The sequence below is a fragment of the Oryza glaberrima genome, chromosome 1 (genome assembly GCF_000147395.1).
Source record: "Oryza glaberrima chromosome 1, OglaRS2, whole genome shotgun sequence".
In the NCBI taxonomy this organism is placed as follows: domain Eukaryota; kingdom Viridiplantae; phylum Streptophyta; class Magnoliopsida; order Poales; family Poaceae; genus Oryza; species Oryza glaberrima.
In genome coordinates, this window is record NC_068326.1 from 2,428,434 (window position 1) to 2,439,509 (window position 11,076).

Below are 11,076 nucleotides of genomic sequence, written 5' to 3' on the forward strand. Positions count from 1 at the left end.
GCTGGTGCTTATATTACTCATTATTTTACCACTGCATAACATGTGTAATCATCCTGTAGATGTAGACCCTCCTCCACATAGGCCACCAAGCTGGAGCAGAAAGAACTCCACCAAGTCCATCTCGTACGGCACAGGCGGCAGATCCATCTCGCGGCCAATTCGCAGGGGCAGGAAGCAGTCCATGGCCCTGTCGATCACCTTCTTGTCGAGGTCGACGACGAACACGGCGCCGCTGCTCCTGTACATCATGGCCACCGATCCCATGTCCAAGCCATGCATCAGCGGCACGCAGTATGGGTAAGGCGCCGGCAATGTCATCCACATCACGTCGCGGCGCCACGCCGCCGCATCGTCGTCGCCATCGCCGCGTCGCTGCTGCTTCCAGATTCTGACGTGCATGGGGAACACGCAGGCGATGGTGAGCTCGCCGTCCCCGCCGACGCAGAGCAGCGTGGCCGTCGCGCCGCCGGCGCGGACGGGGAGATTCGTCATGGAAACGCGCGGCGTGGCTGCGGCCGGCACGCCCACCTCCACGCTGAGCTTGTACAGGCGGTCGCCTCGGTGGCGCTCGCGACGTCGTCGGTGCACAGCCAGTGCGCCGCGCCGCGGTGAACGACGGCGGATGGCGTCGATCTGCCCGCCAGCGAGAAGCGGAGGAGATCCAGGAACTCGGCGGGCGCGGCCCAGCCGCCGGCGGCGGAGTACGAGTTGACGTACATGGTGATGCTGTTCGCGTGCTTGGTGGTGACGAGCAGCTGCGAGAACGTGAAGCGGCCTGACGATGCCGGCTGCTGAGGCTTCCCAGCGAGGTCGTCGGAGACGACGATGGCGTAGCTGGTGACCTTGTAGGGACCAAGGTCAGAGTACTCCTCCAGGCGCGGGACCACGTGGCGCTTGCCGGTGACGGGGTTGGAGAGGAAGAGGAGGCGGGTGATGGGAAGCCGCATCAGGAGGACGCCGCGGCGCGCCGCCAGTGGCTGGACGGAGTTGGAGGAGCCGGAGGAGGCAAGGGGGCGGAGCGGCGAGCTCGGCACCGGCAGGAAGCCGAATGTCGAGACCTTGATGCGCTGCAGGTGGAAGAAGAAGCCGAGGAGGTCGCCGGCGCGCTGGCCGCCCCAGAGGTCGAGGAGGAAGGCGCGGTCGGTGAAGCGGCGCAGCCAGCGGCGGCATGTGGCGGCGAGCATGAAGAGGCTCTTGACGCTGGCCACGCGGGAGAGGACCTGGAGGAGGACGTCCTCCGGCAATGCCGCGATGATGCCGCCGTCGTCCGCCATGGGTGTGCGCACGTACGTACGTGCAAAGGCGTTAGATGATCTCCCGCGATTGCATCTAGTAGATGAGAAAGTCTTTTCTGAATATGAATCGTAGCGTATTGGGGGGTGTGTGTGGGTGGGGGTGGTTGGGGGATGGGGGGTTCGACGAAGCATGCCGAAACATGGCTGGATGTTGGGCCTAGGAAATGAAAATTGGGCTGTTTCTGGAGACGACGCGTAGATGGGCCAGTGGCTTAATGGGTTTCGCGCTAAATTCCTACCGCCATCACCAAATATCGAGCTGCGAAGTTCAATATTAGGGCTGTTTTGGACTGAGACCCTACCAAAATTTTGATAACTTTAATAGTAAACGTGCTAGTTTAGATTGAAGCCAAACAATTGATAGTGCCTACGCTCAATTTGGCTATATTCTAAAATCTTCTTCACTCTCATACTAAATTTTAGCTTTATATTGGTATTAAACCAAACATAGACTAGCTAACTTTACCCTATCAAAAAATTGGTAGTGCTAAAAGTTGTCTAGATTTTAGCACTACCAATTAATTGGTAGGGTAGAGAACCAAATAGGCCCTTAATAAAGTAGAAAAAAATTATAAAATTATAACCCTGGGATATCGTAACTAGAAAAACGAAGAAAAAATAACCACCACCCACGCACCAACACACAAACCCAAGAGAAAACTATCACTAGATCGGCCGTCGCTAAGCCAACGAAGAAACTACAGCCAAGGTTGTCCAAAAGATCAGAACCCAATTCTAACAACCGACACTAAACCTCACTCTAGCCACATCTTTAGAATCGAGGAAGATGGGTGAGGGAGAAAAATGAAACCTCTTCCTCCTGTACCCTTCGACATGGCCAACTTGCATAATCTGCGTGAGCCTTATAAAATCCCGCATTTTCGGCGCACGGTCACGCTCACCTCACAGGTTGTGCGTAAGCAACGAGCAAACGACCAGACCATAAATCAGGGTGGATAATGCACAATGCCATATTGTTAATGAACAAAAATTGCTGAACAAAGGATCAGACAGTCAAAAAAAAAAGGAAAAAAAAAAGGTGACACCAATTACCAAACCTTAATAACACTTGAAGAATTTATCAATGATAATAATATGCTGTTGTCCTTAAATCAAAACTTACTTTTTTTTTCCCGCACATACCCCTATTCTACAATTAACCCTCGTTTTTCTACTGCATAACATGAGTAATTTTCGCGGGGCCATAAACATGTGTAATCAATCAATCAATTAATTAATTGATTATCCTGTAGATCACCTCTGCTGCATAGACCACCAAGCTGGAGCAGAAAGAACTCCACCAAGTCCATCTCGTACGGCACAGGCGGCCGATCCAGTGAATGGTCCATTCGCAGGGGCAGCAAGCAGTCCATGGCCTTCTCCATCACCTTCTTGTCGAGGTCGAGGACGAACACAGCGCCGGTGCTACTGTACATCATGGCCACCGATCCCCTGCGTCCCAATCCATGCGCCATCGTGTAACTTTTGGGGTAGTTGGACACCTCCGTTGGCATCCAAATCACGTCGCGGCGCCACGCCGCCGCACCGTCGCCATCGCCATCGCCGCGTCGCTGCTGCTTCCAGACTCTGACGTGCATGATGAACACGCAGACGATGGTGAGCTCGCCGTCTCCGCCGACGCAGAGCAGCGGCGTCGGCGTGCCGCCGTCGAGGACGGGGAGCTTCGTCATGGAGACGCGCGGCGTGGCCGTGGCTGTGCCGCCCACCTCCACGCTGAGCTTGTACAGGTAGTCGTCTCGGGTGGCGCGCGCGACGTGGTCGGTGCACAGCCAGTGCGCCGCGCCGCGGTGGACGACGGCGGATGACGATGATCCCTCGCCCACCAGGGAGAAGCGGCGGAGATCCAGGAACACGGCGGGCGCGGCCCAGCTGCTGCGCGTGGCGGAGTACGAGTGGAGGTGCACGGTCTTGATGCTCTTGTGCTTGGTGGTGACGAGCAGCTGCGAGAACATGAAGCGGCCTGACGATGGCGGCTGCGGCTGCTTCCCGGCGAGGTCGTCGGAGAAGATGATGGCGCAGCTGGTGACGGCGAAGGAACCAAGGTTGGAGGGGCCCTTCAGATGCGGGAGAACGTGGTGCTCGCCGGTGATAGGGTTGAGGAGGCCGAGGAGGTGGCTGGTCGCCTCTGACCAGTCGTTGGAGGGGGAAAGCCGCATCAGGAGGATGCCGCGGCGCGCCGTCAGGGGCTCGCCGTCGTAGCTGGAGGGGATGAGGGGTCGAAGCGGCGGCGCCGGCAGGAAGCCGAATGTCGAGGCCGAGTTGCGTTGCCGGTGGAAGAAGAAGACGAGGAGGTCGCCGGCGCGCTGGCCGCCCCAGAGGTCGCGGAGGAAGGCGCGGTCGGTGAAGCGGCGGAGCCAGCGGCGGCATGTGGCGGCGAGCATGAAGAGGCTCTTGACGTCAGCCACGCGGGAGAGGACCTGGAGGAGGACGTCCTCCGGCAATGCCGCGATGACGTCGTTGTCCGCCATGGGTGTGTGCACGTACGTACGTGAAAAGGCCTCAGCGATTGCATCTACTAATGTATTGCATTGTATAGGAGGTGGGTGAAACCTAGTCAGAGTGGGATTAAAAATCAAATTCCCATCTTAATCTCACGATCAATTTTCTCGTGTAAACTCTCAATCCCCTTCTCTCGAGTTGCCAAACAAACTGTGAAGGTCGCCGCTGCAGGCGGAAACGCGGCTGGATGTTGGGCCTATATATAGGCCCTGTTTAGATGCTGAGCTATTAAATAGCCCTCTGAAATCTTGTTATTTAGGAGTATCAAATGTAAATTACTAATAAAACACATTCCATAATCCCTAGGCTATTTTGCGAGACGAATCTAACGAGGTATATTAATCCATGATTTGCTACAGTAATCATCCGCTAATCATGGATTAATATACCTCGTTAGATTCGTCTCATAAAATAGCCTAGGGGTTATAGAATTGGTTTTATCAATAATCTACGTTTAATACTCCTAAATAGCAAGATTCTGGAGGGCTATTTAATAGCCCAAAAGATCCAAACAAGACCTAGTCTCGGAATATTACTGCTTGAGATGTTTACTGGAAAGAGTCCAACGGATGACGTGTTCAGAGATTCATTAGATCTGAATAAGTTTACCAAGGATGCTCTTCCAGACATAACTTTGGAGATAGCAGACTCAACAATCTGGCTGCATGTAGAACCACGGGATGACATTATACAGAGCAGAATCCAGGAGTGTCTCGTTTCTGTCTTCATGCTAGGCATATCCTGCTCAAAGCAACAGCCTCAAGAGCGAGCATCAATAAGAGATGTAGCAGTAGAGATGCATGCAATAAGAGATGCATACCTCATGTTTGCCAATTAGTTCACATAGGTATTATAACAGAAGGAAAAGCCTCCACTCGGACATGGAAAACAGCTGCAAGCCTACAATACCCAAGCTCATAGGAAATAATCCTGAAATAACAGAAGCCATATATGGTTTTTCTCTCATAGGAAATAATCCTGAAATAATAGAAGCAATATATGGTTTTTCAGTTAGCAATTGTTCTCACTTAGAGATATATTTATTTGCCAGAGTAACTGACAATTTAGAGTAAAATTCATCTCATTTGTATCCTTCTTGCTTAATTGCCAACTTGCCATTGTGGTTCCTTCTCTAAAATTCACCTTAGATTGTCAGTTCAAAGTACAAAAGCGACAAATTCCTCTAGTACAAACTAGCAAGCAGCAAGAATCTATCCAATTCAAGCAATTGTGTTTGTGTCCACACATAAAACGCATGAGTTAAAGTGTAGAACACCAAACAAGCCAGGAGCAGAATTATTCCTGAAGTGAGTTGCCATGTCCTCAGTTGCTACGTATGCATACCAGAACATCAATTTTGTTCCAGAAAATTTCACAGTATCGTAGTAATCTCAAACAGAATGAACACCACAAACAAGAAATCGAACAATCACAAAACAGGAAGCACATAGAAGTCTAGAAGAGCATCGTTAATATCTCAGATAAATAAGCAACAGTTTACCAAAAGCAGCGCCACAACCGCCAACTACACACTAATAAGACATCCATTTCTACCACTACCAGATAGTAGACAGAACTAAATACTACCAATAGATGGAATCTAAGCTGAGGTGAACTTGGTCACAGCCTTGGTGCCCTCGGAGACGGCGTGCTTGGCGAGCTCGCCGGGGAGGACGAGGCGGACGGAGGTCTGGATCTCCCGTGAGGTGATGGTGGGCTTCTTGTTGTAGCGCGCGAGCTTGGCGGACTCGCCAGCGAGCTTCTCGAAGATGTCGTTGATGAAGGAGTTCATGATGGACATGGCCTTGGAGGAGATGCCGATGTCGGGGTGGACCTGCTTGAGCACCTTGAAGATGTAGATCTTGTAGGTCTCGACGCTCTTCTTCGCCTTCTTCCTCCCGGCGCGGTCCTTCTTCCCTTCGCCGGAGCCCTTCTCGGCCTTGCCGGCGGGGAGCCGCTTCTCCGCCTTGGGCTTCTTCCCCGCCGGGGCCTTCTCGGCCTTCTCCGCCGCGGGCTCCTCCTCCGCGGGCTTCTTCGCCGCCGGCTTCTTCTCCGCCTTGGGCGCCATGGATGCCGCTGCTCTCTTCTTCTCGGGGAAGGGAAAGGGAAGACGGAAAATTTGGGGGAATTCGGTTGCGAGTTGCGGAGAGGAGGCGGCGGCGGCGATGGTATTAAAGGAGGGGAGAGCTGGGCGCTGATTGGCGGAGGCGGGTGCGCCGCGGATCTGTGACGTGGAGGATCTTGTGGCGCACGATTGGTGTTGTGTTCCGCTGGACGGCTGTGATGCGTTTTGGCGCGGAAAGTGTACGCGGGAACGGAGGAGTAGGCGGTTTCCGTCGCGCGCGCGGGGATTACGAGTTTTCGAATTTTTTTCATTTTTAAATTCTTATTTTTTAATAATTACAGAAACATTATACCTGCGAAAATATTTACAGAGGCAGGGTGACATGAGAGACAGACAAGATAAAGGAAAAAACTAGAAAAATGCATTTTTAGTAGTGCGAAAATTGCATTTGCCCCCTTGCAGCCCTTGTCGAGGGCAGCAAGGGACCTTAATGCAAAATACGCACATCTTGCCGCCCTCCAATTGGACGGCAGGGGCCATTTCTGTAAATATTTTGGATGGTATAATATTTCTGTAAATATTAAAAAATAAAAATTTTAAAATGAAAAAATTTCACGAATTTTCATGGTTGGGCTTTCTTTCGGCGTACTAGCTTAGCTCACGGCCCAGTACAAGTTGCAGGCTTGGAGACTGGGCCGTTTCCAATTCTCGGCCCACGCAAATGGCCCAGCTACTTGTGTCTGGGATAGTCGTCTAATCGAGCTATTTCTTTGCGCAATAAGTCTATTTTAGTCCCTTATCTTTTGCTCTTGGTCGAATCACATCCCTCAACCGGAAATCCGGGTATAATGCCTCCCCCATCTCCGAAAACCGGTGCAAATTAACTCTTTTGGTGGTTTTGAAAGAGGTTTTTGCTGACGTGGCATGTTGACTTATCCGAGCATGCTGACGTGGCAGCCTAGTTATCAAAAGAATTAAAAATAAAAGTAGGTCCCACATATAGGTGACAAGAGTAAAAATAAAAAACGATGGGACCCACCTGTCAGCCCCACTTGTCCCTTCGTCGGGCAGCGGCGGCAAATTTTAGAATAGCTCCCGGTTGCCACTACTATCACCGCTCCCTGGCGAGATTGGCGATGCGGCCTGCTCCCCCATCCCCATCACTTTTCGCTGGGACGACATCGACACCCTCCTCCATCGCCTCCCGCTTCCGCCAGCTCTAGGCCCTCAGCTCGCGGCGCTCATAACGGCAATGGTGGTCCCATCCATGGGAAGGGAATGGCTCCCGCCCCGCCGTTTCCCACCACGGCTCCTGTCGCCGCCGTCGATGTCAAGACACCACTGCCTACTAGGTCCTCCTCCTAGCACCGGCCACTACCACAGCCTCCCGGGGGCGGAGACTGCCGTTGAGCTGCCGGATTTGGGTGGTCACCGTGTTGTCTCGCCGATCCAGGAGGTGGAATCCGTGTTGTCGCGGCCAACGTGCCCCTCCCTACGCCTGCGCTGTGGCAAGCGAACCCTCCCCGCACGCGCGCCGCGGCCGGCGAGCCCCTCTCCTGCGGTGTGCGCTCACATCCTCTGACGGTCCCTATCCCTACCGCACCTCCGGCGGCTCCCCTGGCTGTGCACGTCTTCTTGGTGAAGGTCGTGCTCTATCCGCGGAGAGAGAGAGGGAAAGGGGAGAAGTGAGTCATGGAAGAGGAGGAAGAGAAATGCCACTTACATGTGGGCCCTCACGTTATTTTTTTATTATTTTCCCGATGACTAGGATGCCACGTCAGTAAAACCACTATTAAAAACCACAAAGGGAGTCGTGTTGCACTGGTTTTAACACTTGGAGGAGGCAATATACCCGGTTTTGCGGTTGAGGGATGCAATTCGACGAAGGGCAAGAGATGAGGGAGGTTAAATAGACTTATTCCTTTCTTTGCTGTAAACAAACATGTTCCACTTACAAACTGATTCACTGATGTTGGTGCAAGCTTTGAGGGGGACGATCTACAGGTTGGCTGCAACAGGAGGTCTTTTATATGAAATAAAGCTGTTCTGTGTGAATTTTTAAGGGCCTTTTTGATTTGGAGGGAAAACATAGGAATTTTAGGGCCCCTTTGAATCATAGGAATGAAAAAACGAAGGAATAGGAAAAACATAGGATTCTGACATGAATGTAAGTGTAAAACAGATGATTGCAAAACATAGGAATAACGTAGGAATGACCGTTTGATTGGACCACAGGAAAAACACAGGAATTTGAGGAGAGATAAAGACTCAAACGATTTTTTCCATGAGGTTCTACCTCTTGTTAAAATTCTTCCAAAACTCTTGTTAAAATTCCTCCAAAACTTGTATGGGAAGAAGCATTCCATAGGAATTTTATAAGATTCCATAGGGTTCATTCCTTTAATTCAAAGGGCTTTGTAGGAAAAATTCCTATAGGAATGAAATCCTCTAAAATTCCTATGAATTTCAATCCTATAATTTCCTATGAAGCCCTCTGAAACAAAGAATTGAATCATATCTAAGGGCCCCTTTGAAACGCAGGATAGAAAAAAAACAGGAATAGGAAAAACGTAGGAATTGAAGTTGTATGTTTTTCCAATCCTACATGAATTGAAAACATAGGAAATTGAGAGAAGAGTCCTTTGATTATACCACAGGATACCCTCAACAAAGGAAAGTTTCGCAAGAGGTCTAACCTCTTGCTTATTTTCCTATGGAATTGATCATAGGAATGCAATCCTATGAAAGTTTTCCTATCCTCTTCCTATGAATCAAAGAGCTCTATAGGAAAAAATCCTTAGGAAAATGAATCCTCCAAAATTCGTTTGCTAATCCTCCATTTCAAAGGGGCCCCTAATCCTTTAAAATTCCTATGGAATGGACAATCCTATAGAGATTTTGAAGGAAATTTAGCAAGAACTTCAACCTCTTGCTAACTTTTCTTTGAGTCTATATCTCTCATCCAATTCCTGTGTTTTTCCTGTGGTTCAATCAAACGGTCATTCCTGTGTTTTTCCTGTATTTTATAATCCTCTGTTTTATACTTACATTCCTATTAAAATTCTACATTTTTCCTATTCCTATGTTCAATCCTACGATTTAAAGGAGCCTTACCTATCTTAATCACTGTCTCTGTAGTTGTAACAAAGTAACCCATGCAGTGGTTGATTACCGATCTCGGTTGGGACGGTACATTCCGCAGCACTGGTGGTATAATGGAATTCTATATTCCTCTAGAAAAAAAGAAAAACATGGTCCGCAATTCCACTCCACGCTATAGTACTCAGAGTCGACCACGACATTGTTCTTACATACTCCTAGTTCCAGTCACGCTCTTAGGGCCTCTTTGTATCACATGTTTAAAAAAATAGAGGGATAAGAAAAACAAAGGATTCTGATAGAAATTAAAGTGTAAAACAGAGGATTATAAAACACAGGAAAAACATAGGAATGGTCGTTTGATTGGAGCGTAGAAAAAACGTAGGAATCAGATGAGAGAGACTCAAACGAATTCTCCAAAATCCACATGCAATGTATCATTCCATAAAAATTTCATAGGATTTAAAAAGTTTCAATCCTTTGAATCAAATGACCAAATAGAAAAATTTTCTATAGGATTTGAATCCTATAAATTCCTCTATAAATTCTTTGATTCAAAGGGGCCCTTAGCGTATCTCGACCTCGTCAACCGTCTGGTCTTACACGGTGAATCGCTAGAATGGTATAACAACACCTGTTGTTTGTCAATAGCATTATCAAAGCATAGTCCTAACCACGTGAGTTTGTTAGCTCGGTGGCACTAGTCCTAACAGGCAACAGCTAAAGCAATTGAACCAGTCGCATGAACCTCTTTTTCTTTTTTCGCAAATCAGATGGGAGTCAAGCACCCACCCTGTGACCTCAAAAGTACTGCATATCATTAGAGCATGACCAGCAGCTACTCCTTCACATACTCCATCCTAAAAATAGAGTATCTGAGAGAAAATTGATGCTCCAGCAGATCTTCTATCTAGTCATTCAAAAAAAATAGCGTCTGCTCCATATTAGAGAGAGAAACGCCACGTGTGGCGTTTCTCTCTCCTCACGCCATATCCCAACCACCGCATCCGTCGTGAGCTCCCGCCCTCCTCCGGAACGAGCAGGCGACACCGTGGTACACCGGCCGTAGCCATAGAGCAGTGAAGGTGGGGAGTAATAGGCGTACCCGCGCCCGCCGAGCACGAGCTCCTGCCGTCGGCCACTCGCGCTCAGGTTGTCCTCCCGCCGTCGCCTGACCTGCAGCAGCGCCCTCGAACTTCTCCTCCCCCCGCCTGCCTCCTCCCCGCCCATCTGAGCCCTCGTCCGGTCGTCCGCCGCCGCCCCTCGCCCGTCCGCCCGGCCGCCGCCGCCCCTCGCCCGTCCGCCCGGCCGCCGCACACCAGCCGCCACCCCTCCCCCACCCGCCCGGCCGCCGCACACTAGCCACCGCCCCTCCGCCGCACGCCCGCTGCCGCCTGCTGCCTCTGCAGAAAGAGTAGGAGTAGTAGTATGTTCGTTACTGTGCATCTTGAGTAGAGAAAAGGAAATATACAAATGTTCATTTTTGTTGTGTTCATTTTTTTGGGGGATGTTGCTATGAATATATCCAAAAAAAATGCTTCACTCAATTCAAATATATCAATTAAAAAATTATCCATTAAAAATATATCCGTTAAAATATACTCATTTCGAAATATTATAGCAATAAATAACACCGTTAAAATTTAGTAGTTCAAAATATGTCTCTTAAAAATACAAAAGTAAAAGTAGGGTTAGTTGGAAGATATTATTAAAATATAGGCGGGTGGGATATGGATGATGTAATATGGATAATCTATTGAAGTAGGGTGGGAAGGGATATGAATGAGGAATCTTTTTTGGATGACTATCCATATGGGTATTTGGAGGATAAAATTTGGATGAGCTGCTGGGGATGCTCTTAGGTCACATTTGTCTTCGCCACCAAGGTAGCTGAAGCCACACTGGTAGACGTTTGCCCGCAGCGATTTCCTGACCACTTGCGTTTGGTGGGCATGTTAAAAAACCAGACCCACTCTTCCAAAAGATTATCAGGTCAATGAAACTCTTCCAAAAGAGGGTATATGTAATGTATACATTCCCATAGCTCTGAAGCCTGGAACTAAACTTTGCTCCAAAGGCGCTCTCCCAAAACGAACA

General features: G+C 49.5%; 2 protein-coding genes and 1 pseudogene across 2 annotated transcripts; all 3 read right to left on the reverse strand.

Annotated features, from left to right (window-relative positions):
* Positions 1 to 48: 48 nt before the first annotated feature.
* Positions 49 to 1,302, reverse strand: LOC127766507 (uncharacterized; annotated as a pseudogene).
* A 1,219-nt stretch (positions 1,303 to 2,521) lies between these two features.
* Positions 2,522 to 3,784, reverse strand: LOC127784817 (uncharacterized). Its single transcript, XM_052312211.1, has one exon. The coding sequence runs from the start codon at positions 3,782 to 3,784 to the stop codon at positions 2,522 to 2,524; it is 1,263 nt and encodes a 420-aa protein (XP_052168171.1).
* Positions 3,785 to 5,265: 1,481 nt separating this feature from the next.
* Positions 5,266 to 5,957, reverse strand: LOC127766515 (histone H2B.5-like). The gene has a single exon (XM_052291578.1). It carries the CDS (start codon positions 5,881 to 5,883, stop codon positions 5,416 to 5,418), a length of 468 nt encoding a protein of 155 aa, XP_052147538.1. The 5' UTR covers positions 5,884 to 5,957; the 3' UTR covers positions 5,266 to 5,415.
* Between the last annotated feature and the right edge of the window lie 5,119 nt (positions 5,958 to 11,076).